General features: G+C 57.3%; 4 protein-coding genes and 1 long non-coding RNA gene across 11 annotated transcripts in view; 4 read left to right on the forward strand and 1 right to left on the reverse strand.

Moving 5' to 3' along the window:
- Positions 1-6,812, forward strand: part of PLEKHM2 (pleckstrin homology and RUN domain containing M2) — a 28,654-nt gene extending 21,842 nt beyond the window's left edge. For both annotated transcript variants that reach the window (XM_051637364.1, XM_051637363.1), the window contains 12 exons: positions 127-891; positions 1,379-1,448; positions 1,529-1,619; positions 1,876-1,940; positions 2,279-2,367; positions 2,997-3,129; positions 3,216-3,406; positions 3,653-3,718; positions 4,194-4,353; positions 4,939-5,118; positions 5,203-5,319; positions 5,661-6,812. In XM_051637364.1, the coding sequence (XP_051493324.1) occupies positions 127-891; positions 1,379-1,448; positions 1,529-1,619; positions 1,876-1,940; positions 2,279-2,367; positions 2,997-3,129; positions 3,216-3,406; positions 3,653-3,718; positions 4,194-4,353; positions 4,939-5,118; positions 5,203-5,319; positions 5,661-5,798 (2,065 nt within the window). In that variant the 3' untranslated portion in view covers positions 5,799-6,812. The remainder of the gene's footprint in view (positions 1-126; positions 892-1,378; positions 1,449-1,528; positions 1,620-1,875; positions 1,941-2,278; positions 2,368-2,996; positions 3,130-3,215; positions 3,407-3,652; positions 3,719-4,193; positions 4,354-4,938; positions 5,119-5,202; positions 5,320-5,660) is intronic.
- Positions 6,813-7,776: 964 nt separating this feature from the next.
- On the forward strand, positions 7,777-10,320 carry SLC25A34 (solute carrier family 25 member 34). Of its 2 annotated transcripts, XM_051637396.1 has the most exons (5): positions 7,777-8,319; positions 9,022-9,087; positions 9,448-9,600; positions 9,800-9,934; positions 10,093-10,320. In XM_051637396.1, the coding sequence occupies exons 1-5, from the start codon at positions 7,837-7,839 to the stop codon at positions 10,273-10,275; spliced, it is 1,020 nt and encodes a 339-aa protein (XP_051493356.1). In that variant the 5' UTR covers positions 7,777-7,836; the 3' UTR covers positions 10,276-10,320. The 2 variants fall into 2 exon arrangements, with proteins under 2 accessions (XP_051493356.1, XP_051493354.1); XM_051637394.1 differs by having other exon boundaries at positions 9,800-10,320.
- A 111-nt stretch (positions 10,321-10,431) lies between these two features.
- TMEM82 (transmembrane protein 82) lies at positions 10,432-14,098 on the forward strand. Its single transcript, XM_051637402.1, has 6 exons — positions 10,432-10,775; positions 10,851-10,923; positions 11,393-11,567; positions 12,286-12,694; positions 13,379-13,551; positions 13,659-14,098. The coding sequence occupies exons 1-6, from the start codon at positions 10,697-10,699 to the stop codon at positions 13,725-13,727; spliced, it is 978 nt and encodes a 325-aa protein (XP_051493362.1). The 5' UTR covers positions 10,432-10,696; the 3' UTR covers positions 13,728-14,098.
- Positions 14,088-19,457, forward strand: FBLIM1 (filamin binding LIM protein 1). Of its 4 annotated transcripts, none has more exons than XM_051637399.1 (9): positions 14,088-14,172; positions 15,872-16,188; positions 16,958-17,166; positions 17,513-17,646; positions 17,739-17,850; positions 17,938-18,107; positions 18,212-18,390; positions 18,485-18,602; positions 18,924-19,457. In XM_051637399.1, the coding sequence occupies exons 3-9, from the start codon at positions 16,983-16,985 to the stop codon at positions 19,035-19,037; spliced, it is 1,011 nt and encodes a 336-aa protein (XP_051493359.1). In that variant the 5' UTR covers positions 14,088-14,172; positions 15,872-16,188; positions 16,958-16,982; the 3' UTR covers positions 19,038-19,457. The 4 variants fall into 4 exon arrangements, with proteins under 4 accessions (XP_051493359.1, XP_051493360.1, XP_051493358.1 ...); XM_051637400.1 differs by lacking the exon at positions 14,088-14,172 and adding an exon at positions 14,794-15,009; XM_051637398.1 differs by lacking the exon at positions 14,088-14,172 and having other exon boundaries at positions 14,794-16,188; positions 16,975-17,166.
- Positions 19,458-23,720: 4,263 nt separating this feature from the next.
- Positions 23,721-25,349, reverse strand: LOC127392918 (uncharacterized). Of its 2 annotated transcripts, none has more exons than XR_007891358.1 (2): positions 25,315-25,349; positions 23,721-24,713 (listed from the first exon to the last, which is right to left on the reverse strand). It is a non-coding gene; the product is annotated as an uncharacterized LOC127392918 (long non-coding RNA). The 2 variants fall into 2 exon arrangements; XR_007891357.1 differs by having other exon boundaries at positions 24,976-25,347.
- Positions 25,350-26,109: the final 760 nt, after the last annotated feature.

Here is a 26,109-nt window from a genome sequence, read left to right on the forward strand (position 1 = left end):
CAGAGTCACTCCTGGCTTCTAAGCTCAGTTTCACCTTCTGCATTTTAAGCCTGTTGTTTGAGGGTGAAGCAGCTCTTTAGCTCCTCTAAGCAGGCAAAGATGAGTGACTGGTCTCTCACCACGCAGGTTGGCCAAGAAGAAGAAAACAGGCAAGAAGAAGAAAGCAAAGCCCGAGGAGGTGGCGAACGCCCCTCCTGCAGTGCCCCAGGGCCAGCAGCCCAGCGGTGACAGCAGCCTGAACGGGCTGAGCGACAGAGAAGAGCCCCCGAGAGACGCTGGTCCCTCGGCGCAGGCGCGGGCGGGCGGGCAGGAGGGCGGTGGGCGCGCTGCCCTGGGCCGGCTGGCTTTGCGCATCCCCGAGATGAAGGACACGTCCATGGAGAGCCTGGGGCAGCCGCTCAGCAAGGTGATGGACAGGCTGAACGGGCAGCTGGACACCAGTGCCTGGGCGGCCCCCCGGGAGCCCCCCGGGCAGTCCTTTCGGACTGGCACGCCAGGGGAGACCCCAGATGGATCGTCCTCTGGCGACTTCAGCGAGGGGATTTCAGCCCCCATGGACTTCTACCGCTTTACCATCGAGAGTCCAAACGCTGCTGCACCAGGTGGTGGCCACCATGACCCTCCAGGGCCTGGCCAACCGGCACATGTTTCTGGTAGCCCTGAGGCTCCTGAAGAAGAAGAAAGCAGAAAGGGAGAAGCAGTTGGGGCAGTAGAGGAGTCTGGAGGGACAAGTGATGAAGCCCAAAGTGTCCAGATGGAAACCACCGAGCCCCAGGGTCTCCAGGAGCCGAAGAAGGAGCAACCCAGCCCTTCTCCAAGCAGCACTGAGGACTCTGGTGTGGAGGAAGGGCAGGGCAGCCCTTCAGAGCTGACCCATCCCTCTGAGTTCAGGTGAGGCTGGCTTTGCTCAGCAGGGAGAGCATCTCCCAAACAATCTTGAGCTCAAGCTGCTACTTTGTCCGTGGTCTGGGAGGCAAAGCTCATCCTTCTCTGGGATGAAGATCATACAATCATAGAATGGTTTCAGTTGGAAGGGACCTTAAAGATGCACAAGGTCAGGAGGAGAAGGTCTTAGGTAGCCAACAGGTGCCCAAATCATGGACAAGTTCATTAAAGAAGCAGACTGAGACACTGCCCAGGTTGCCCAGGGAAGCTGTGGCTGCCCCATCCCTGGCAGTGTTGAAGGGCAGGTTGGATGGGGCTTGGAGCAGCCTGGTCTGGTGGGAGGTGTCCCTGCCCATTCAGGGGGTTGGGACTAGATGGTCTTTAAGATCCCTTCCAACCCAAACCAGTTTGGGATTTGATGATTCTATGAGATTGCCCTTCCTGGACCCACACAGCCTCACATCTGCGTCCACACTCTACTGTCTCTTCACAGGGTGGATAACAACCATCTCCTCCTGCTGATGATCCACGTCTTTCGGGAGAATGAGGAACAGTTGTTCAGGGTAAGTTGGTTGGGATCCATCTCTCAGGTGGGACCAGCTCTGTGGCTGCTGCAGCTGAGACCTCCTCTCTCTCCACACAGATGATCCGAATGAGCACGGGGCACATGGAGGGAAACCTGCAGCTGATCTATGTCCTGCTGACTGACTGCTACGTGTACCTGATCCGGAAAGGTATCCCTCAGCTGCAGGGAGGGAGGCTCACTTGATCCAGGGCTTATCCACGGCACTGTAGCTCACTGCCTTCATTGCCAGCTCCTACCATTCCCTTGTGTCCCCTGGCAGTCTCAGGGAGGAACTCAGGTTGACTTGTCCCCTGAGAAAGCCCGGGACATGGTTGGGTTTGCAGGTCCATCCCTGTAGCTGCACATCCCTGGGCAGTGCTGGGCTCCTGTGTCCCCCTTCACGTGGCTCTTTGTGTCTGTGCCAGGGGCAGCAGAGAAGCCCTACATGGTGGAGGAGGCCGTGTCCTACAATGAGCTGGACTACATTTCGGTGAGCACAGCCTGGGGCTGTTGGCCCTTTAGAGGAGCAGGAGGGGAACTGGGGGGCTCTCCTCATCTCTCCGGCCACGGGGGTGTCGGGAGCATTATGGTGGGGGGTTTCTGGCCACCTCTCTGTCCATAGGGAGAGTTTTGGCCAGTGAATCTTCGGGACTGGAGGAGCTAAAAGTGATCCCTCTCCTCAAATGCCACCCCTTGGTTGCTCGTATCTCCACATGGGCAGCAGAGCGACCACTGACCTTCTTCCCTGGGGCCAGAAGCCAGGCTTTGCCCTGCTGCACCACCCCTTGTCCCTCACCTGGCTTCCTTACCCAGTCATCTCTGGCACAGGTTGGGCTGGACCAGCAGACAGTGACCCTGGTGTGCACCAACCGGAGGAAGCAGTTCCTGCTCGACACCGCGGACGTGGCTCTCACCGAGTAAGCAGGAACCAGGTGGTGAACCATGACACTGTCCCCCAGGGTGTGGGACCTCTGCCCCGTACCTTGGACCCCCAGCGTGACTTGGGGAACACAAGAGACTCCAGTGACAGCCCTCCATGACAAAGTTCTGCCACCAGTGGGGCTTTGGGGTTTGGTTTGATGCCAGTTAACCCTGTGGGCAGCTGGAAGTGCCCTGAGCATGGAGAAGGCCAGAGTGTCCTCCCTGGATCTACACAGCAGTCACCCTGTCCCTCAGGCTGGTGGCCTCAGGGCTCTGGGCCATGCAGACTGTGTCCTTTGTGTCACTTGAGTAGGGGCAAGGTCTTGAGTTTCCAAGCATGTCCACAGATGTATTGTCAGCTCAGGGAGGTGACCTATGTAGGGCCTGGATGGTCATACTGGGATCTGGGTTGGGATGGGTGTCTGTCTCCCATTCTTACCCAGGCTCCTTCCTGGAGCTCAGACTTTGCAACCCTTGTTGTCTTTGGTCTCTGGGTTGATTTCAGGACCTCTTGGTCTGGAAGACCAGAGGCCCACATTGAAGGAAAGCCCTTTGGGCATCTGAGTGTATGGAGATGAAGGGCTGTTTGCCCTGGCCTCATCAGGGATCTCCATCTCCCTCTCAGGTTCTTCCTGGTCTCCTTGAAGTCAGCCATGATCAAAGGGTGCCGGGAGCCCCCGTACCCCAGTATCCTCACAGATGCCACCATGGAGAAACTGGCACTTGCCAAGTTTGTGGCCCAGGAGTCCAAGTGTGAGGTGAGTTTGGATATCGTGGCCATCACTACCTGTGATGGAGGCTCAGGGAAACTCCCTCCTGTTGATTTCTCCACCTGACTTGGCAGGCCTGCAATGTGGTTGTGCGTTTCTACGGCCTTGTTCACTGGGAAGACCCCATGGACGAGGCGCTGGGACCCACCACCAACAGCTGCACCTCCATGGAGAACACGGTCACCAAGGATGGCATCCTGCACTACAAGGCAGGGACCTCCTACCTGGGCAAGGAGCAGTGGAAGACCTGCTTCGTGGTGCTCAGGTGGGTTCTGGGACTGTGGGTCATGACTGGGGCTTGTTGGAGAAGGTGCTGGGACCAGTTAGCTGTGGAGGAGCTGCCTGGGAGGTGGAGAGAACCCAGTTTGTCACCTGGGAGGCTAAAGCCACCAGTTGTAGTCACCCAGCAGCAGGAACACAGCCCCACAGGGGGGCAGGCAGGGCAGGAGTGTCTGTGGGACCCAGAGGGTGTTTGTCTCCAGTGACCACTTCTCACCTTCCCAAACGGCAGCAACGGGATCTTGTACCAGTACCCGGACCGCACGGACGTCACCCCTCTGCTCTCCATCAACATGGGGTAAGTGGTGGGCAGGACGTGGCACCCAGACTCGGTGGGGATCTGGGGATCAGGAGCTCCTTGGGATGTTCAGGGAGGTGTTTGGGGACAGATCATGACCCAGCCCATGCCACAGGACTCCCTGCTTGCCCCTGCCTGGGTACAGGTACCCGTTTGCTTTGGCTCTGGTGCAGGAAGCTGGAGATGGGTTTGTTTCCTCCTGGTTTTTGCACACCAAGCCCACCTTTTGATGGGGAATTGGCCTCTGAAGGGCTGATGTGCCCCTTCAGGAGCCAGGCTGGGCGACCTCCACAAACCCACCATGCTCAGCTCCGGCTCCGCCACGATGTGCAGACGCCATCCTTGGAGAAACCACAGGGGATGGCACAGATGGGAAGAGAGTGCTTGGGGGGGCAGGGGCTGGCCTGCAGCCTGGGGAGGGCAGGTGGGGACACTCCCCTTCACCCCCCTGATCTCCACCTCCCCTCTCTCCCAGCGGCGAGCAGTGCGGGGGATGCCGGCGCTCCAACACCACCGACCGGCCCCACTCCTTCCAGGTGATCCTGACGGACCGGCCCTCCCTGGAGCTGAGCGCCGAGAACGAGGAGGACATGGCAGACTGGATGCAGTACTTCTGCCAGGCTGTCTCCAAAGGGGTGAGCTGGGGACAGGGCCCCCACCTGAGCATGGGTGCATAGAACCACAGAATGGCCAGGGTTGGAAGGGACCTCTGGAGATTGAGTCCAACCTCCCTGCCAGAGCAGGACCACACTGGGAAGGCCACAGAGGAATATGGGTCCTGAAAGTCTCCAGAGAAGGAGACTCCACAGCCCCTCTGGGCAGCCTGTCCCAGGGCTCCATCACCCTCACAGTACAGAAGTTTTTCCCCATGTTGAGGTGGAGCTTCCTGTGTTCCAGTTTGCTTCCACTGCCCCTCATCCTGTCACAAGGCACCACTGAGAAGAGACTGGCCCCTTCTGGACACCCACCCTTCAGATATTTATAGACATTAGTAAGATCCCCTCTCAGTATTCTCCAGTCTAAAAAGCCCCACAGCTGTGCCTGCCCCATCCCTGGCAGTGTTGAAGGGCAGGTTGGATGGGGCTTGGAGCAACCTGGGCTGGTGGGAGGTGTCCCTGCCCATGCAGGGGGGTTGGGACTGGATGATCTTTAAGGACCCTTCCAACCCAAACCATTCCATGCTTATGATTTTAACCTCCCCTCTCCCCAACCTGGTGCAGGTGATCCCCCAGGGTGTTGCCCCCATGCCTTGTGTCCCCTGCTGCCTCGTGCTGACAGATGAGAAGGTTTTCACTTGCCACGAGGACTGCCAGACAAGCTTCTTCCGCTCGCTGGGCACCGCGGAGCTGACGGACATCAGCGCTGTCTCCACCGAGGCCAGCAAGGAATACTGCATCCTGGTGAGCCTGGTGCTGTGGGACTGGCAGGCCCAGGGCTGGGCAAGGACCACACTGGTAACACCCGGCCCCTCTCTTGGTGTTTAGGAGTTTGCTCAGGACCGCAAGCAGTTTCTGCCCCCCTGGGTCCTCTATTTTAGTTGCACTACAGAACTGGAGAGGTTCCTGTCGGCGCTGAACACCGCGTGGAGGAACATCTACCAGGTGAGTGTGCCAGGCTGTGTCACACCTTTCCTGCGGCATCCTCCTGGGAAGGAGTGGGTGGATTTTTTCCCCAGCTTTCCCATGAAGGGCAGGAGAGCCATGGAGCATCTCTGTGGCTGTATAACTGTGGGGTGTAGAGCCTGAGTCCCCTGGTGTGTGAGCCACGAGCATTGAGGCCTGGCAAGGTGAGCAGGGAGGAAGGTGGTTCAGCCCTGTCCCCCTCTACCACCCACATTGATGACACATGATTTTCCCACCTGTTTTTGAGGTGGTTTTACAACACGGGGCAGAAGCAGCTGTCCTTTGTTCCCCCCCCCGACTGCCCCACACGTGTGTTTCAGGTCGACCTCCTGCACAAGGCCATTCTGGACGCTGCCATCAAGAAGAAGTGTGAGGACGCTCAGAGCCTCATCGGCAGCGCCTGGCAGCGCAGCGACAGCCTCTGCCGCGGGCGGGCGGAGCGGGACCCCTGGTGTTAGCCCTGCCTGGGGAAAGGACAGCTGATGGGGGCTCCTTTTTGGAGAACAGAGCCTGTGCCTGGCTGCCCCGCAGCCAACGGGCCCCCAAGCCCTCCTGTCATGGCTCAGCCCCCACCAGGAGCGTTGCCTGCAGGCAGGAGCCCGTCCCTGCCACCCTCTCCACTGAGTCAGGGACATCCAGCAGGTTTTGGGGAGCAACGAGATGCTTCACCAGGCTGGAGGCAAAGCCAAGGCCTGCAGAGGAGACTGCCCTCCTTGTCCAGCTGCCACGGGGCAAAAGGATTTGCCTTTCACAGAATAATATCCCACTAGTAGTGAGGGAGAGGATGGGAGCGGGGTGGGCTGGGTGAGCATCCCCCCGTCGTGGCGGGGAGCAGGACTGAGGAGTTGTTCATTTTAGAACAGAGTAGAGGAGCAGAGGTGGAGATGGGAACCCCACACTGTGGCTGTGCATGTTTTCTCCTTGCTGATACAATCACTGAGTCTGGCACTGCTTGTCTTCTCCTTTGGGCATCTCCCAGCACCAAGAGATCACACCCACCATGGGCCTCTGGACATCACAAAGCCATTCCCCAGCCTGTCCAAGAGATTTGAGGGTAAGGAAGAAGAACCAGGGCCAAAAATTTGGCCTTGAACATCCCAGGGCTGTTTTAGGAGATCTCAGAAGATGACTTTGATGGCTGGACACTGGTGCCATATGCTGGGGGAGAGAAGAGATGGAGTCTGTTCTTCAGGTGTCCTAAAGGATGTTGTCACACAGCTGTCCCCATCTTCTTGAGTTGCTGCATCCCGGGCCAGCAAGGACCTGCCCTCCACAGCCAGGCCTGTGGGGCACAAGCCCAGCTTTTAAATAATAATAATAATAATATTAATAATTATAATAATCTGGAGACCTTCTCATGTAATATATGTTCACGGGGCCTTTTTTGGGGAGGAAACGTACATGACTGAATGTATATGTATATACATCTGCTTCCTTCCCCCCTCCCTGAATAAATACCCATTGGTAACTCAGATTTAGCCCTACAACATGATTCCAGCTGAAATTCCCAGGCTGGGGGCTGCATTCCCTCCCCCCCATGATGTTCAGCCACTGCTTCACTTCGGGGCAGCAAGAAGAAGATATTTTGGCTGGAGAGACAGAAGGATGAAGAAGGACAAAGGGGAAGGATGTGAACCCCCCGCGGAGTTAACCCTGCTTCCTCCGGGCTCTGGGTGATGCTCCCAGTCTAGACAAGGAATAAACAGCCCCAGGGGCAGCTCCCAGTGTCACCCACCTTCCTGTTAACCCTCCCTTACCTTTTGGGAGCGAAGGGGTGGATATCGGGGAGGGAGCAGCTACCAGGGGGAGGATTTGGGTTGGGTTTTTCCCCCCTCCACCCCAGTAATCCCCGAAGGGGCTGTGCCTGGGGGGGTAACCCCGGGTGTTGAGGTGTGGAACCCTACAACTAGGAGTGGGGAGGGAGGAGGGGGCAGCGACCCCCCCTCTGCAGCTTTTTGGCCTGGGAAGCTCCAAAGCATTTGGATAACCCGGAGAGGGGCTGGTGTGAGGAGAAGGGGGTGAGATCAGACACCCACACCCCCCTCCCCCCGAACCGCAGCCACAAGCGCGATGAATTGCCCCGTCCTCATCCCCAGCCCCACCTCGGCGTTCTTTTTGCTGGCTGGGAGGGGGGTGGGATGACTGGCTGCGTGTGCCCCCCACCCCCAAAGAAACCCAGACAACCCAGCCCTTCCCCGGCTGTTACTCCCATTTCATCGCGCCTTATTTTTTTTTTTGCAGAAAGGGCCCTTTTTTCCCCTATTCGCACGTCACGTGAGACGGGGTTTGGCTGCGGTGCCGGGGGGGGGGGAGGGGGGGGACGGGGACACAGACACACACGCACCCCCAGGCCTGACCTTTGCCCCATATCCCTTCCCAATTTGGGGCGCGGCTTCGGATGGGGGGGTTGGTTGGCAGGAGGCGGCGCTCGCTCCGCTATTATTACATGATCCCCCCGCAGGCGCCGGGGGGAGGTGGAGCCTGGGGCAGGTGCTCATGGCGGCGGGCGCCCTCGCACCCCTCCCCGGCTCCCCCTCTGCCTCCATGCATGAATTCCCGTATCCCCCCCAGAACGCGCCCGCCGTGGCGCGGGGATCCCCAGCCGGGGGGGTCCCACCGGCCGCCGACCTGGTGCTGGGGGCTGCGGCCGGTTGCTTGGCCTGTGTCGTCACCAACCCCCTCGAGGTGGTCAAGACCCGGCTACAGCTGCAGGGGGAGTTGCAGCCCCCCGGTACCTACCCCCGGCCCTACCGGGGGGTGCTGCGGGCCATGGGGGCCGTGTGCCGGGCCGACGGGCTGCGGGGGCTGCAGAAGGGCCTGGCCGCCGGCCTCCTCTACCAGGGGCTGATGAACGGCGTCCGGTTTTATTGCTATTCCCTCGCCGAGGACGCCGGTTGGACCCGGTATCCCGGTGGGACCGTGGCCGCCGGAGCCGTGGCCGGGGCGGTGGGAGCCTTCGTGGGCAGCCCCGCGTACCTGGTGAGTGCTGCGCTGCCCCGCAAGCATTCGGGGGGGTGGGGGGCATTTCGGGGACACCCCTCCCATTTCGGGGACACCCCCCATTTCACGGACACCTCCCTCGTTTAGGGGACACCTCCCCGTTTAGGGCCCACCCCCCCATTTCGGGGACAGCCCCCATATCAGGGACACCTCCCTCATTTCGGGGACACTCCCCCCCCCCCCACAAGCTTTGGCCAGCCCGGACCTTGCTGCATCCTACAACTGCTGCCTCAGTGCATCCCCCCACACACACACTTTGCTTTGCACCCCCAAAAATGTGGGGCTGCTTTGTGCACACTTTTACTCCCCCCCCTTTTTCTCCCCCAAATCCCCAAACCAAAAAAGAACACCCTAAGAACAAAACTGGGGTGTTGGGTTTTTCCCCCTTTTTGGGGGGTCTCCCGTGTTTTTTGGGGCTGCAGAATTCAAAGGAGGGGGCTGCAGAGGGTGTTTGTGGGGCCCTTTGCCCCAAGGCGGGAAGGAAGGAAGGAGAAAAAGAAAAATTAGGTTCAAAGTCTGGAGGTGCCTCTTGGCAACACATCTGGGCACCCCACATCTGCCGGAGGGGCTCAACCCCCTCAAAAGCTGCTAAGAAGTGATGGGGGAACTGCAGCCCCTCCTGGCATGTCCCGGTGAGGGGGTCTGGGGGGTTTATCAGCCAACATTGTCCCCCCCGTCTAGGTGAAGACCCACCTCCAAGCCCAGACGATGGCAGCCGTGGCCGTGGGTCACCAGCACAACCACGAGGTGAGCAGGGACGGGGACACACGGGATTTGGTGGCACCTTGGCCGTGCCCGCGCCGGGTCCCTGGGGAGGACAATGTTATTTTGACCGTCGTGTATTTATTTAAAGCTGCTGTTTGGCAGCTCGGCCCCGTATAGATGCTATAAATAAACAGTGCAAGGACAGAGAAGGGGGTGACAGGGACGTGGAGACATTGTCACCAAATCCAAACACCCCTCGGGACCGATGTCACCCGGCTGGAGCTGTGGGGAGCCACGATGAGCCACGGGGGGACAGTTTGGGAAAGTTTGCCAGAGACTGGGATGCGCCGTTCCCATGGTTTGTTTGTTTTCTTACCCCTCCCAAATTTCCTCTCTTCCCAGAGCATCTCCAGAGCTTTTGAGAGCATCTACAAGCAGCACGGGGTGGCGGGGCTGTGGCGGGGGGTGACGGGGGCCGTGCCCCGCGTGGCCGTGGGCTCTGCCGCCCAACTCGCCACCTTCGCCTCCGCCAAGGACTGGGTGTGCGAGCGCCGGGTGAGGAGGAGCCTTCCCCGGACCCCTCCCCCGACATTCCTGCCCCTCCCCCGACATTCCCCCCTTCCCCAGACATCCCCCTCTCACCCAGACATCCCCCCCTCACCCTGACATTCCCCCCCCTTTTTTTTTTTAATCCTTTCTTGCTTTGCTGGGGTGTCCCCGGGGGTGCAGCCCTGACGGGCGGCGCTCCCCGCAGTGGTTCGGGGAGGGCAGCTGGGCCGCGGTGCTGGCGGGGGGCATGGTGAGCGGCGTGGCGGTGGCGGTGACCATGACACCCTTCGATGTGATCAGCACCCGTCTCTACAACCAGCCGGTGGACGCCGACGGCACGGTAAAGCCACGGGGCAAAAAAAACCAAACCAACCCAACCCAAACAAACACACCAGAACCACACCAAAACCCCACCGAAACGAGGCGTCCGCGGGACGCGGCTTCTCCCCCGGGGCCGCAGCCGCAGGGGTGCGCAGCCGCCTCCTCTCCTCTCTCCAGGGCAAGCTCTACCGGGGTTTTTTGGATTGTATCCTGCAAATCTCCAGCAAAGAGGGGCTGCTGGGCTTGTACAAGGGCATCGGCGCCGTCTACCTTCGCCTCGGCCCCCACACCGTCCTCAGCCTCTTCTTTTGGGATGAGTTCAGGAAGATGGTGCAGCACCAGCAGCCCCCGGGGTCCTAGGAGGGGCTCCCGGCCCCGCCGCTAATAAAGGGGTCTTTTTTTCTATTTTTTTTTTTTTTTTTTGCATCGTTTTGGGGTCTTTGGGATGGTGCAAAGAGGGGAGGGGGGAAAGGCGGGGGTTGTGCCTGAAAATGCTGCAATGGATGGGGCTGGAGAGGGAATTAGGTGATGCTGAGGTGGGGGGGTTGGAGGTGCTGGTGGTTCCCCAGCCCCAGCATGTGAATCCCATCACTCCATCTTCTCCCCACCATCATTTTCTCCTCCACCGGGGCAGCTGGAGCCCCGCCTGGAGGAGCTGAGCTCCAGCTGCCCTCGCTTGCCCCGGCAATGATTGACTAGCCCGGGGGGGGCCGCTCCCAGCCTCCGCCCCGCGGACCTTGGAGCCGGGGCCTGGTCACGCCGTGGTTCCTCTCCACGGGAAATGTTTTCTCTGGGGTCCTGGTTGCCACCGTTGCCCGGGCTGGCGTGGGGCTGGGCACTGCTGGATGCGCTCCTGCAAGGTGAGAGCCCTGGGGGGTGGCACGGGGACAGCCTTGGGGGACACCAGTGACCCGCTGCTGCCTCTTTCCCCACAGGGTTGGTGGGTGCCTGTGCTGTCTCGGTGCTCTGCAGCCTCCTGAAGGTTTATCTCTACACCCAGTGCCTGAAGTAAGCACCAGCCCTTCTGCCCCCCCACCCTGGGAGGATGGCTTTTTGGGGATCTCCTTTTGGGATCTCCTTTTTTAGGGATCTCCTTTTGGAACCCGCTTTTGGAACTGGCCCAGGCTGCCCAGGGCAGGGGTGGAGTCTCCATCCCTGGAGGGGTTTCCAAGCTGTGTAGATGTGGTGCTGAGGGACATGGGGCAGTGGTGGCCTTGGCACTGCTGGGGAAAAGGCTGGACTGGGTGATCGTTAAGGTCTCTTCCAACCAAAACAATTCCATGATCCACTGTGGGGAGGGCTGCTCTCAGCACCCATGGGTGCTGGAGGTGACCTGAGCAGGACACGGCTGCACCCCCCTTCTCCCCACTTCAAAGCACAGGGGCTGGGGGGTCTCAGGGGCTGTCACCCCGCTTTGGGGTGGTGGAGGAGGACAGGGACATGGTGTCCATCTGAGCGTGTCCCCCTCTGCCCGCAGTGACCCGGAGAGGCAGGCGGAGGCGGGGGCCCTGCGGGCGCAGTGGCAGGGGCTGGAGCTGCTGCGGGTGGTCGTGCTGACGGGGGTCTTGGCCATGGTGGGACCCCGGGTGGCCGCGCTGGTGGTGCTGGAGTTCTCCCTGCGCGCTGTCTCCACCCTCCTCTCCCTCGGCAAGGTGAGACGGGACGGGGGGAAACTGAGGCACGGCGGGGCGGTGGTGTCGGGGGGACTGTGCATCCCCGGGCAGGTTTGCAGCAGGCGCGGGGGCTGCGGGGAGGAGACTGCGCCTCGCTCTGCAGCCACGCATCCCCTTGTGTCTGCAGCACCCCTGGGGAGGACAGGGGAGCAGCGTGGAGAAGACACGCCTGGCTTTGCAACCACACCTCCCCTGGTCGCTTTGCAGCGCCTGCAGGGAGGATGGGGGCTGTGGCTCCCCCCAGATAATGCATCCCCCTGCTTGCAGCACCCGTGGGGCATGGAGGAGGTGATGCATCCCCCTGCTGCGGGGACAGGGGGGTGGCTGGCACGCAGAAAACCACGCGTGGTTTGGCATGATGCCCTTGCAGCCGGGCAGCACCTTGCAGCGCCTGGGGGGTTGTGGGGAGGCTGCAGCGGGGAGGAAGCCGTGCGTGGCTTTGCAGCCGGTTATACCCTTGTTCTTGCAGCGCCCAGGGGGTTACAGAGAGGCTGCAGCATGGGGGAAGCCATACGTGGCTTTTGCAGCCGTCTGTACCCTCGTTCCTGCAGCACCCAGAGGTTCTGGGGAGGCTGCAGGATGGGGGAAGCCAGGCGTGGCTCTGCAGCCCCTCACCCTTGCAGCCCCCGGGGGCACGGGGGGGGCCGCCGCGTGTCCGTGGCTGCTCTGGCGCTGACGGCGCGTCCCGCTCTCTCAGGGCTCCCACAGCAGCCAGCTCTACCTGCTGTGCCAGTACTCGCTGGGCTGCGGGCTGTCCTGCAGCCTCAGCTTCCTGCTGGAAGGGGCTCCCCACAGCACCAGCAACCTGGGGCTGGCGGCGGGGCTGGCGGGGCTACTGGCCACCTACTCCCGCCGCCTGGCCGGCCACGTCTGCACCCTGTACGAGCTGCACAGCCGAGCGCGGTACTGCGGGCTGTGCCTGCTGCTGCTGGCCTCGGGGCACGGGCTGCCCCGCCTGCTGCGCACCGCGCTGGCTCTCACCTTCGCCGTGGCCGGGCTGGCCGCCGTGGCCCTGATCAACCGGGACTTCCTCTCCACGGCCGAGGCCGTGCGGTTCTGGACCCCGCTCACCATCTGCTACACGCTGCTGGTCGTCTACATGCAGGGTGAGAAACAACAGACAGATGGGGGGGGTCGCAGGGTTGTTTTGTTGGCTTTTGTTATTGTTTCTTTAGGGAGGTAGGGGGTGTATGTCCCAGTATGGAGCATCCTGGTGGTGTGTGAGGGGTACATTGGGGTACCCTGAGGCCGTACTGGGGCTATATGGAGCATCCTGGGGCTGTATGGAGGACACATGGAGCATCCTGGGGCTGTATAGGGGACACATGGGGTATTCTGGGGTTGTACGGGGGAACAGGGTTCGTGGGGCTGTATGGGAGCATAGTGGGACAGCTGGTGCTGTATAGAGATTATGTGGGACATATTGGGGGTGTATGGGGCAGGATGGGATATCCTGAGGCTGTTGAGGAACGTAGGGGTACAGCTGGGGCTGTATGGAACCATATGGCACATCTTGGGGGCATACCGGGGCTCTATAGGGGGTATATGGGGCATCTTGGGTGTGTAAATAACTGCATGGGACATGCTGGGGGTATGTGAGGGCACAGGGGCCACCTGTGGCTGTATAGGGGCAGTATGGGCTGTTCTGGGGCTGTATGGGGCATCCTGGGACTATACGGAAAGCCACCCCATAGCATCCCTGGTGTCCCCTGGTGGTGGGGCTGGAGAGGGGACAGGGTGTGTGTCCCCCTGGTGGTGGTGGTGGCCGCCCCGACGCTGTGTCCTTGCAGAGGGGCCGCGGCAGAGTGTTTACCAGACGGTGCTGGTGAGGATGGGCGGCCTCTTCATCCTCCTCCTCACCGTGGGCCGCTGGGCTGACGTCCTGCACATCCTGCTCTCGCTGCTGGGCGAGTTCTGGTGCCTCCTTCACACCAGAGTGATGCTGGAGTCGTGCCGGCGGCAGGTGAGATGAGGTCACCTCCCCACCACCGCAGCGGGGTGAGGGGCTGCTGGCAGCCCTGAGGCCACGCTGAGGGGCTTTTCTGCTTCTCCTCTTCCATCTCCTCCTAGGATTTTGCCCAGCAGTCGGGGCTGGAGAGGCGGTTGGGATCGGAATCGCCGTCGTCGGAGGCATCGTGATAAGCTGCGGGGTGTGACCGGGCATCAGGAACTCAGGGTGACTTCACCTGGCTCCCCGAAACCTGGGAACCCCCTAAAACCTCCCCGTCGCAGATCCCCCATGGGGATGAAGGAAAAAGGACTCCTGGAAGGTGCTGGACACCATCCCATGGAATGGGGGAGATTAGGAGGATGCTCACATAGCCCCTAGTTTTTGGGGAGGCCCCGCGATACTGTGGTGGTGCTGGGGGTTTGCTCCCTGGTCCTGTTGGGGACATGGAATGCTGGTGGATGTGCCTGTCCTCAGTGGCTGTGGGGTCACATTGTCACAGTGCTGGGGCCACCAAGGGCTTGTAAATCTTGGAAAATAAAGCTTTTTCCAGTAAAATCCACAGGCAGAGTGAGCCAGGGTCCTGTTGTGCCAGAGAGGGGCTTGGGGGCGGCGTGGTGCAGCTTTTTGGAGGAGGTAGGTGTTTCCTCCCTGGGAAGGGAAACTGAGTCAGGGAGGGGATGACCCTCAAAGTGCTCCTGTGCCTCAGTTTCCCCACCTGGCTGCAGCTGGCTGTGCCATGCCATGAGGCACCAGACCCTGCGCAGGTGGGGTGCAGGATTTGGAGGGGGAAGGAGCCCCTGATGGTGGCTGCTTCCCAGGACAGGACCTCCTGGCCCTGGGGGGCAGCAGAAGAGGCCACCCTGGGGCTGTATAGGGGGAACATGGGTGTCCTGGGGGTTATGTGGGACAGTGTGGAGCACGCTGGGTTTGCTGGGGTTATCCAGGGCTGTACAGGGCACCTTGGGGAAGTGGAGCACCCTGAGGGGCAGTCAGGGGGGGTGCATGGGCCAGCCCGGGGCAGGGGGGGAGCATGGGTCATCCCAGGCCACATCGAGGCACCCGAGGGGCCATGGGGTCACCCCGGGGTGCAAGGTGCTGTCGAGGGGGCCACGGGGCACCCTGAGAGCATATGGGACACCTTAGGGGAGTGCATGGGACACCCTGAGGACTTATGAGGCACCCTAAGGACATGTGCCCCCCCTTCCCTGCCCGGGGCCGTGGGTCAGGCAGGGGGGAGGAGGAAGGAAAGAGGAGGAGGAGGAGGGAGGAAGGGGCGGTGATGCTGGGCGGCTCTGCCCCCCCCCCTCTGCCCCCGCCGCGCCGAACCGGGCGCGCCCGCGGAGCGCACGGAGGGACCCGCACTGGCTCTCAGGTAGGGGACAGGAACAGGGACCGAGGAAACCCCCCCAGGGGCAGGCAGGGCCACCTCCGGGCAGGAGACACCCCCCCTGGGTTGGGGACCTCCCCCAGGTAGGGGACATCCCCAGGTAAGGGACAGGGAACCCCCCAGGTAATGGGATAAGGACCGCAGAGCCGTCCTGGGATGGGACAAGGAGACCAAGAGCCACCTCCAGGTAGGGGACAGAGGGCTCCCAGGCAGGAGGGGACACAGTGCAACTTAGGGGACAGGGCAACTCCCAGTAGAGGACAGGGGGGCTGCAGGGCTACCCAGTGGGGGACAGGAGACTGGGGAGGCTACCCCGAGGTAAGGGACAAGCAGGGCCACTCAGGGAAGGGACAAGGGGACACCAGGGTGTCCCCCCACACCATCCCATCTCCCATGGGCATCCTCAAAGCCCTTTCCTGGAGGTCCCCAGGGCTGGGGACAGGGTTGGGGGACAGTTGTAGGAAGGCCACGTCCCACCTTCATTTTGGGGGTGTGCCCCATAAGTGGCCCCGTCCCTGCCGGCCCCACCTTTCACTCCGGGAGATTTTGGGGTAACACTTGTGGGGAACTGAGTGGGGGGTCCTTCCCAACGTAGCCTCAGCCACCCCGAAACAGGATGGAGCTACGGGGAGGGAGAGGACACCCCATAAAGAAAGGGGGGGGGGGGGCAGGGGCGAGCCCCTTTAACGCACTCCTCAAACCTCCACCACCCTAAGAGCCCCCAGCTGCGGGGGGATGGGACGGGGGGTGCCACGATGGGGCCGCCGGGATCCCGTCAGCGCCGGCACAAAGAGGAATGCGATGAGCACATGGTTCCCATTAGCCCCGGAGATGGTTCTTTTTTTTTTTCTTTTTCGAGTTGTTTTTTTATGATCGTTACTTTTTTTTTTTTCCTTTTCTTTTCTTTCCCCCTCTCCCTCCCTCCCTCCCCCCATTTTCCTGCAGCTCGGCTGGGGAAGGAGGAAAAGCGGCGGCTCCTGCGGGCGAGGATTTGAGCAGCCGGGCAAAGGCTGGAAGCGCCGGAGCCCGTTTGGGGTTTTGCCCGCGGGGAGGGAGGGAAAGAGGGAGAGAAGCCGCTCCGGGTTTTTTCCTTTTTAATCCCTTCCCCTGCTTGAGTCAGAGGCTGAAGTCACCGTCGTGCCCATCCCGAAGCTTCTCCCCACCCCCTTCCGCCACGGGGGGACTCGTCGCCCCCCGAAAGGATGGACTGACCCCCATGAGTGGGATTTTGGGGACGTGAGGCCGGGCAACTCGTCGCACAGGTATTTCTCAGGCTGCCGGTTCCTCTCGGGGATGAATCCTGCCCCACCGGGGCTAAAGCCTCGGGGTTCCCCCCGCCCCCTCTCCCTGCTCCCAAACCATCCTGTTTGGGAAGGGGAAGTGTCGCCCCAGCTGCTTTTCCCGTTGGGAAGCTGAATAAACAGTCCTTTTCCTTCCCGGGGTTTTATCGGGGTCGGGCACATCCTGCCTGTGGATGCTTGGGGGCTGTTTCAGTGACAGGGAACATCGTGCCTCAGTTTCCCCCATCTGCAAAAAATAAAGCGGGGAGAAGATCCAAGCTGGGAGTGATTAGCAGGGAAATGGGATTAAGCAGGGAGAGAACGGGGAGCCAGAGGACCTAGAAACACTCCCAAAAAAAGGGTTTGCAAAAGCTGATCCTATTGCAACCCTGTTTTGAAGGGGAAAGGAGGGTTTTTCCTGTTGCCCACAGGGAGTTTAATCCCAGGTGGGGGCAGTAAGAGGAAATAAAAGGGGTTAAAATGCTTACAGAAGGTGGGAGTTGGCCACAAAGGCAAGAAAATGGATTATTTTGGCTGCTTCTTCACCTGGGGACTCTTTACCCTGTGTCCTCCCAGGCGTGAGACCATTTATTGCTATGACGTGGGACGGGGACTCTTGTTCCTTCTCCCTTTTCCGGGAGGGTGAGGAGGGAGGCGGGTTGAGGCTGAAGGGCAGCGCAGCCGTGGGCGCTGCTGGTGCTCCAGCGGGTTTTTCTCCCTCTTGTCTTATTTTCCCTAAAATGGAACCCAGGTCTGGCCCTTCCACAGCTTCAGCGATGCTGCCGGGGAAGGCGGAGAAGAGGATCGCTTCATCCGTCTTCATCACCCTGGTGCCACCACGGAGGGAGGCAGTCACCAAGGAGAAAACCCAAAGAGAGACACAGCTGGGTGGTCCTGAGGTCCTGGGCACCCATTGCCCCCGAATCCCACCGCCTCAGCCCCCAGCATTGCCAAATGGAGGTGAGGGGTGTCCATGGGGGCGGCGAGCGGTGCGGGGGGGGATGATGGTGGTGCTGAGGATCCTGCAGAGATGCTTTGCTAGAGGGTGCCCATGCAGGCAGAGAGGCATTTGGGTTTTTTTGGGGGGTTATTCCCCGATTCCCTGCACCCATTCCAGGAAGGATCTGGCTGCCGGGCAGGGCTGTGTTTGCTCTCCATTGCTGGGTGCTTATCGGTGCTGTTTGTCCCTTCCGGCCAGGACAGCGTTTGCTTTTGGGGCAGGTCAGCGAGCACCGCTGCAAAGCTGTTGGGGCGTTATGGGACGTTATTGCCCCCCTAAACCCACCCTGTCTGGCTTTCACCACAGAAACCTGCCCAGCAGCCCCTGTGCCTTCATCCCCTCCAGTCCTCCTCCTCTCTGAAGCGCCCCAGCCCTTGTCCGCAGAGGCACTGGGTCCAGCCCTGCAGCAGCTGGACCTGGCAGCACCCATCACCCTCCAGGTGAGGACAGTGGGATGCAATCTCCCCGGTGCCTCAGTTTCCCCAGCTGCAAGAGCGTAAATGCAACGTGCTTTTGCCTTCCTGCTCACCAGGCTCCTTCTGCCTTCCCTGCTGAATTAAGGCCACCCAAACTTTGCCAGGAGCAAGCAGGCAAGCCCCAGTGGCAGGATGCAAATGGACACCCGGAGAGGGATGGCTCCAGGGGTAAGTGAGGCTACGTGATGTAGGCTCATCCCTGGGTGGGGAAACTGAGGCACACAGCACTGAACCTCTCTTCCCTCTGACCCGCAGACATCTGTGCCTTCTGCCACAAAGCGCTGGGGCCACGGGAGCCGACGGTGGAGGCGATGCGGAAGCAGTACCACGCCAACTGCTTCACCTGCCGGACCTGCCGCCGGCTCCTGGCCGGCCAGCGCTACTACCAGAGAGATGGGCGCCCCATCTGCGACGCCTGCTACCAGGTACCTCCCTCGGGGGGGTAGCAGGGTCCTCGGTGGGGAGCTGGCATCTCACGCGGTGTCGTTTCACACACACACCCCCCCCCCCCCCCCCCGCTAAACCCCAGGCCACGCTGGAGAAATGTGCCAAGTGCCGGGGGGTGATCATGGAGCGCATTGTCCGTGCCCTGGGCAAGGGCTACCACCCCAGCTGCTTCTCCTGCACCGCCTGCGGCCGGGCCATCGGCACCGAGAGCTTCGCCGTGGACGAGCAGGACGAGGTTTACTGTGTGGCTGACTTCTACAGGTTGGGGAGTGTGGAAATAGGGGAGCGTGTGGGGAGGGGTCGGCTGATCCCCATCACCCCACAGGGCTCACACCCACCCGTTTGCTCCCATCAGGAAATACGCGGCGGTTTGCAGCGCGTGCGAGCAGCCCATCATCCCCCGGGAGGACAAGGACACCTACAAGATTGAGTGCCTGGGACGCAGCTTCCACGAGAGCTGCTACTGCTGCGAGGTACGGCCCCCACGGGGCTAGGGAGCACCCCAAAACCTAAGGGGTTTGGTACCGAGCTTTGGAAAGCACAGCCATGGAGCTTCACAGCACCCAGGGTATTTTTTTAGCCACCAGTTTATCTTGCAAGTGACGGGGAAGGGGAAAAATAAATAGATCATGTGAAAAGGACAATGTGTTTGGCCAGGAGAGCTTCAGCTTTTCACTCTGTTTATGGGATTTGTTGCTTTTTTGCAAGCACTGGTGGGTTTTGCAAGAAAGATGGGCCACAGTGTGGAATGGGCACCCCTAAAATATGTCCTCCCTTTTCCCTCTTGCCTCCAGAGCTGTGGGACACCCCTGTCACCAGAGCCGACGGAGAACGGGTGCTACCCCCTGGGCGACCACCTCCTCTGCAAGACCTGCCATATCCACCGGCGAAATGAGTCATCCTGCTAAAACCCTGCAGCTCAACATCCATCTTCCAGCACCAGGCACCAAAAAGGGGTGACCCATGGCCAGTCCTGGGTACCTGCTGTACCCCCAGAGAGCTGCTGGACTGGTGTTTTTGTCCCCAAAACACACACCTCGGACCTGTCCTGCCGGGCTGGCCAGGTGGCCTGTCCCAGCATGGCTCTGTGCTCCTTATGGACCTAAAAAGCTGTGGCAGAGGAGCTGAGGTTTTGTTTTTATTTCCTTTTTTTTTTTTTTTTTTTTTAACTTTTCTGAGGCCAGTTTCGTTTCCTTGGGTGTTTTGTTGTTTTTTTTTCTTTCCAGGCTTCCTTGGGGTTTCACTGAACCATTTCTCTCTGTGGTGACGCAGGGAGCGGCCACTGAATTTTTTGTTACTTGCAGTTAAATAAAACCCCGAGTTTCAAACCCCCTGTTCCTTTCATCCGCCCTGCATCCCAAACCCATAAACCACAAGTTTAAAAATGAGAGAAAGAAGGTACTTTTTAGCTTTTATAATTGTGGCAAGAGTCGAGTCATCACTCAGGGATAAGGCAGATGTTGGGGTGCAGGGATCTGGCAGTTGCCTGGGGCAGAGCCCTTGGAGGGACATTTTTTTGGGGCTGGATTCAGGATTTGGCCATGTGCTGTGGTGTTGATGAAAACTTGGTGGTGGCTTTTTGGTTTTACTTTTTTGCTGGCAACCTGCACCAACCAAGTCCTGGAGCCGGCAGAGGGCAGCCAGAGCATGAATTCCCCCCATCAGGCAGAAAAACTCCAGCTAAAAGCTTTCTCTCCTGGATCCCACAGCGCCACGGTGCCGGCAAAGACAGCCCCATTTTGGCACATTTTCCAAGATAATGCTCCACCATCGGATGCTTTTTGATCTTCTCTTGGTCCAGATTTCAAACTGGTAAAAATGAGACCCTTTCTCTGCTTGCCTGACATCTGTGCAACCGATGTCACCAGCCCTCAGTGGTTTTGTTTGCGAGGGTGTTGCAAACCAGCTGGAGAAAGAGGGGTTTCCTTTTTAACCGAAAGTGCTTGAAAAGCCACAAATGGAGAGCAGAAAATAGCAAGAGCGTTTGAGATGGTGTTTAATGCTTTCCTGATGAAGAACAAAAAAAGGGAGCTGCTAGAAAAACCCCACCCACCCAACAACCAAACCAGAACCATATGGGTCATGTATAACATCTCTCCAGCCTGTGCTTTATTTATGATTGAAGGGGTTAATGTATAGTTAATGTATGCACTGGAGCCCAGCAGGAGGGTTGATTAATCACACCAACCCCACAACTATTTCCTGCCGACTCTCCCCGTCTAAAAACCTATTACTCAACGTTTGTTAATGTGCGTCTACAGCCCATCAATCAGGTCATAACTCACTATAAACTTATTTATAGCTAGGATGTTAATGTAAAGCTGTGGTCTGTCCCGGTCACATAAGTAGGTGGCTTTGGGTCTGGCTGGGTGGGGACACCATGTCCCATGCTGGGGAAGTCCCAGGCTCACAGTCAACTCTCACTTTCCAAAGCCTCCTGCCCTGTGGGGAAAACCAGGCACCAAAATGATGCTCTGAAGTAAAAAGAGGTGGGCAGACTTGGCAGTGGCCAAAGGGAACAGGGAAGGGAAGCCCCACACGGTAAAGGCTGCCCTTTTTTTGACAAGGTGGCTGTTTTTCCAGGCGAGGTTTTCAGAGAGGATGGGAACGCTGATGCTGAGTGGCATTTTGGACGTGTTTCCACATCGCACACTGGCTTAAATCTGCTGTGCAGCACCCTTGAGTGCTCAGCAAGATATCCTGCCCCTCTGCAGAGCTAACAGTGGGAAGGGATATTTTGTCTGCAGAGCAAGCTAGGATGGGCTGCTTGCACCAGGACTGTGGCAATTTTTGGCTGGAAGCAGGCAGGGAAAAGTTTTTATCTATCGACGTGATCCCTTGGAGAAGGTGCTGGAGTGAAAGCAGAAGGGCAAGGGGCAGCTGGAGAGTTTGGCTGGATGTGGAAGTGGTCAGATTTGGCACATTTTTCCAGGAGTGGAGGATGACAAAGGACAGAGATGGATGGACATGGAGGTAAGAGGATAAAAGACTGATTCAAGCCCTTTTCTTCTTGGATAAAGGGAGAAGCATTATGAGCTGAGGCAATGGGAGCGTTGCTAAGTCTGAAAAGCATGGCCCCATGTTTTCCCCTGGGAGGATCTCGAGGAATTTCCAGCTCTGGCAGAGATGTGTGGAGGAGTTCTTGCAGGAGTGAGGCTGCAGGAGCTGGGGTCCCATCCTGCTGCCAAACAAGCCCCCATCAGCTGCTGTGGCTCAGCCTGTCCTTGGGCTCCTCATCCTGTTGAAAGCGCTTTACTCAGGTCTGCTAGCAAAAATAAAGCAACGTAATGCATGGAGCCATGTGAAGCTCCTGCTCTGCACTGAGAGCCCCCCAAAGCCTTGCAGAGCTCCCCCAGGTGTAAAACCCACTCCAGGTCTCTCTTGTCTTACTCCAGTGGCAGTGCAAAAGGGCAAAGAGGATCGTACACCCCCGACTCACACGGGAGGGGCCCTGCCCTTCCCTCGGCTGCTGCAATAAGCCTGTCTTTTCTTGCAATCCCTTTTGGAGGGCAGGGAGGGACGTGGCTGCCCTCCAAGGAGAAGCAAACGCAACTATTTCTTCACTTCAGCCTGGGTGTGGCCCCGGGGATAAAATTTCCCTGGGCTTTCCCGGCGAAGGCATCGGATACCTTGCCCTGCTGCAAGCCCAGTTTGGTCACAGGAACACAATGGTGTGGATTCCATCAAAAAAACCCCAAAGGGTAACTCAAAGGACTGCCTGTTTTAAAAAAAAAAAAAAAACAATTAAAGGAGGAGCTGACAGTCATGGCTGTAGTATTTTTAAATCAGTGGTCCCAAGTACTCCTTCATAGCAAATAAGGCCATTTTGCATGCTTCGTTTGCAAGCTGAACAGGTTCTTTTTTCCTCACATGAGGAAAGCGAACCCGTGAAGGGGAAAAGGCTGGAAAGAGCCTTTCCCTGGCATGTCCCCGGCCAGGTGTGAGAAATGTGAAAAGCAGAGAGGGGGAGAGGTGAGGCAGATTCCTGGCGTGCCTTGGCTCTGCCATCACGGCTCCCGAGGTGCCGGGAAGGCTGCGGGGAGGGAAACGCTGCAGGAGGGGAAACTGAGGCTGAAGCAGCTGCCAGGGCTTTGCTGGCTGGGGAAGGCTGTGAGGATGGTTGGGTGCTTAGTGCTCTTGGTGTTTTGTTGTGGGTTTGGGTGTTGTTTTTTTTCAAGTGGGATGGAGAAAGCTGGAGCAAAACTGGGTTTTTCCTTTGGCCGCCCTGGGTTAATTGCAACCATATCCAGGCTGGCTTGTTGCAGCATCATCCTTCCCCACAGAGTGTTCGGACTAATTTTTTTTACTTTCCTCATTTCGCCACGACCTCAAAAACTAGCATTTCTTAAATGAAAAGCAATCTGATCTTGCTGGCTGAGGGAGAGGAGGGAAAACCAGCAGGGATTACTCTGGGAGCAGCCCAATCCCTGGGCTTCTCCAGCTTCATTATGCAGCGCAGGTGGGATATACAGAAAAAATAATGCAATATTCTCCTTTTTCTCCCCTCAAAACTGAAATACCCAGCACCACAATGTATTTTAAAAGCACACACAGCATGGTCAATAATGTGAGGTGAAATCGATGCAGCTGGTTACACAAGTGTGTTACCAGGCTACAAGTGATAAACTGGGTTTAAAAAAAAGGGAAAAAAAGGAAAAAAACCCCAACCATTTTTTATTCTGAAAATAGATACATGGCACATGCAAAGCAGAGCTTTGACATTTTATATCCCAGCTTTCCTTCATGGTATCAGCAGTGGTTACAACAGCCCTCTTTCACTTCATTTAATTAATACATTAAGATTTTTTCACCTGGCTTCAAACAGCTTACATCTTTATTTTGGTGGTGCCCATTAATGCCCATAACTGAGGGGTTTTATTAAGAAAAAAAAAGATATTTCTCTCAGAGGTTATCCTGTTTGTCAAGGTGGCTTATTGACCTCAGTGATTTATCACTGGGAAAAAACAACAACACCAAAACAGTTGGAGGGAGGTGAAGGAGGGGAAAATAGCTCCTAAAAATAAATATATCCCTTAATTCTCTGTGCGGCTAAACTTTCTCTCACAACCCAGCCGGAGGAACATACTTAATCTCCTTTATCGGATTCCTTCGTCTGAGGCGGAATCTTGCTAAGGTGATCGGCCACCACCCGGCGTTTAAAGGGCACGGTGTTTCGTAGAGAAATAAACGAGAAAAAAAGAGAAACGAGCGAGAAAAGGAAGGTATTTGCCAGACAGAAGAGGCCGGCGTCCCCCCGCCCGGCGCCGCCTCGCACTGCAGGAGCGGCCCCCCCCGCCGCTCGCTCACAAAATGGCCGCCCGGCGGGGCCGCGGCCGGCAGCGCCCAGGCGACAAAATGGCGCCGGGCGGGCAGGCTGAGGGCAGGCCGGGCCGGGGGGCTCCTCCTGATGTGCGTGTCCCTTCCAGGCGGGCAGCGAAAGCGCTGCGGGTGAAACCCGACCTTCCCTCCCCGCCTCCCCCGTTTATTGTTTTTTTTTTTTTTTTTTTTTTTTTGGTTGTGTTTTGTTTTGTTTTGTTTTCTCCGCCGCCTTTGCGAAAAGGATGTGAAAGTGCCCAGAAACGCGCCGTGCGGCTCGGACAAGGGGGTTGGGGCGGGGGTCTCGGCCCTCGGGATCCCCCCCGGCAGCCGCGCTGCCTCAGGGCCCGCCGGCGCCATCGCCCCTTCCCGCACCCACACATTTCAGGCATTTATTTTTCTTTTTTTCCTCCTAGAGTGAAGTTTTTTGGCCCAGAACGGGCTCATTTCACACGCCCCCCCCCCCCCATCATCACCACAGGCACCCCAAGGTGGGCAGTTTCGTGCCTAATTCTTCCTCTTCCACCGCTTTTCTCTGCCGCAGGGGTTGAAGCCGCCGCCTCCCGCTCTCCTGACGGCGCGGAAAACACCCGGCCGCGCTTGGAAAAAAAAAAGAGAAACGAATAAATACATAAAAAAATAATAATTCCCAAAACACCCGAGGATTGATTTCTCTTCAGAGCCGGAGGGGCACGGAGAAGAAGCCGTCGCTGCTCGCCTCGCTCCACGACAACCTGCCCGGTTAATTAAAAGCACGTTCTTGGTGTGATCAGATGTGGTAAAACCGTAGGAAAAAAAATATAATGTAATCATACCCCGAAACATCCAAACGCTCGCTGTTGGGAGGCTGCAGCCAAGGTACCACGTACGCTTTTTAAAGTTGTTTTTTTTTTTTTCTTTTGATGTTGCCTTAGCTTTTTTCTGCACCACGCTGTTGTTACTGGCTACATTATAACGTTGCCCTTTCTTTGTTAAAAGCCACATGCCTGAAATACTGGTTTTTTTTTTTTTTCTTGGAATTACAGATTTAGGCCCATGCAGATGCTCTTTTATTTCTAAATACATATAGAAATATATTTATGACATATTTCTATGTCTATACGTACCTCCTTTTTCCAGGGATGGATTACAGAATATGAAATAAACCCATACACCTAAACCACTATGTTTTAATTATATACAATCACTGTAATTTTGGCCCATATATATGTTTGATTTTATATATATTACCTGTGTTTTCCTCCTTTGGCTTTCTACTACAATATATCCTACAAGCAGGAGAGAAAAAAAAAAAAGCCATAAGAAAAAAAGAAGAAGAAAAAACACACCAAACAACTTATTTCTTTTTTACAGTCCATGGTGGAGGTTTGTGCCTGAATGTTTTATTAGTTCCAGAGAGAGGTAGATTTTCCTTGGGAGATTTGGTTAGCTTTTTTTTTTTTTTTTTTAATTAGAGGAAAAAAAAATACACCCAGAGAAAGAATTAAAGAGAACCAAAAAGGGAAGAAAAAAAAAAGAAAAAAACCATACAAAGCCAAACTCCAGTAACTGAAGCTGCAAATGCAGACAAATAGTCCGGATCAGACAATTCATTGCAACAAAAAAAGAGGACAAATTAGTCGAATTGCAATGGCAGGGCTTTGCTGTAGATCCGGGAGGAGGGATCAGCTCTTTTATCCCACCATCTACCGCTCCCAACACCACCATTTTCTTTTTTTTTTTTCCTCTCTCTTTTTTTTTAAATTCTGTGCTTTGTGTTGGGGCGTTTTCTTTCAAGCCGAACAAGCTGCAAAACCCCACCGAGCCGGGGCTGCCAAAGCTGCTCGTGGGCTTAATTTTTAAATCTATCTTTCCCACCCCCGCACGCACCCGATCCTTGTGCAATTCCTCTCCCTTTTATTATGTGCCGGGTTTGTTCCCCCCCCCTCTCTGCGGGTATAAAGGTTTCTCTCTGCTTATTCCAGAAGTTTCTACGGGGGAGGGGAGCACCCACTGCGGAGCCTTTGCCGCAGCGCCGGGCAGGCGTGGTCCTGCTGCTGGGGGAGGAGGAAGAAGATGATGATGCAGAAGGATGCACAACTTCCCTCCCCGGCTGGCAGCCTCTTTCCAAGCCTCGCTACATTTCCCCATCCATGAAAAGGGTGCTGGGAGGTGTTGGCAAGGTGTTTTTTTTTTTTTTAAATTATTTTTCTTTTTAATTTCCCCCCACCCCCTTTCCTCCCCCTTTTGCTAAATACATTCAAGGCAGGGATGTCTCCTGATGGAGATGGATGGGGCTGGGCTGGCAGCAGCGGGGCTGCCGATGGCAGAAGTGACCTTTCCCAGGAGATGGGAGGGAGGCTTTGCCCCCCACCCCGACATGCTTCCACTTGGAATTCATTTTAAATAGCAGGGTTATTATTTTTTATTTTCTTTTTCCCCTCCCCTTGTTCTTCCAGCGATCTTTTTTCTCTTAGTAGCCTGTGGGTTGAAGCTTGTAATCGGGGTGGGTTGGTGTTTTTTTGTGTGTGTGTGTTTTGAATTGCATTTTAAAATTGCCCAGCTGGAGACAAGTCTTGATTAGAGCTGAAACAATAGCTCCATTTTATTAATAACGGGGAGGATTTACTACAGCACCTTCCTTGGAAGGCTTTCGAAATAATTTGCAAACATTCACAAATTTAA

This window comes from Apus apus, chromosome 20 (genome assembly GCF_020740795.1).
Source record: "Apus apus isolate bApuApu2 chromosome 20, bApuApu2.pri.cur, whole genome shotgun sequence".
Lineage (NCBI taxonomy): Eukaryota > Metazoa > Chordata > Aves > Apodiformes > Apodidae > Apus > Apus apus.

Bases quoted from the DNA above. Each gene is read 5' to 3' on its own strand.
- SLC25A34 (XM_051637394.1), top strand. From the start codon at position 7,837: ATGGCGGCGGGCGCCCTCGCACCCCTCCCCGGCTCCCCCTCTGCCTCC. The intron at 9,088-9,447 runs GTGAGCAGGGAC...CTCTCTTCCCAG, and splicing joins GTCACCAGCACAACCACGAG to AGCATCTCCAGAGCTTTTGA. The intron at 9,601-9,799 runs GTGAGGAGGAGC...CGCTCCCCGCAG, and splicing joins ACTGGGTGTGCGAGCGCCGG to TGGTTCGGGGAGGGCAGCTG.
- TMEM82 (XM_051637402.1), top strand. From the start codon at position 10,697: ATGTTTTCTCTGGGGTCCTGGTTGCCACCGTTGCCCGGGCTGGCGTGG. The intron at 11,568-12,285 runs GTGAGACGGGAC...CCGCTCTCTCAG, and splicing joins CCCTCCTCTCCCTCGGCAAG to GGCTCCCACAGCAGCCAGCT. The intron at 12,695-13,378 runs GTGAGAAACAAC...GTGTCCTTGCAG, and splicing joins GCTGGTCGTCTACATGCAGG to AGGGGCCGCGGCAGAGTGTT.
- FBLIM1 (XM_051637399.1), top strand. From the start codon at position 16,983: ATGCTGCCGGGGAAGGCGGAGAAGAGGATCGCTTCATCCGTCTTCATC. The intron at 17,851-17,937 runs GTAAGTGAGGCT...TCTGACCCGCAG, and splicing joins GGAGAGGGATGGCTCCAGGG to ACATCTGTGCCTTCTGCCAC. The intron at 18,108-18,211 runs GTACCTCCCTCG...GCTAAACCCCAG, and splicing joins TCTGCGACGCCTGCTACCAG to GCCACGCTGGAGAAATGTGC.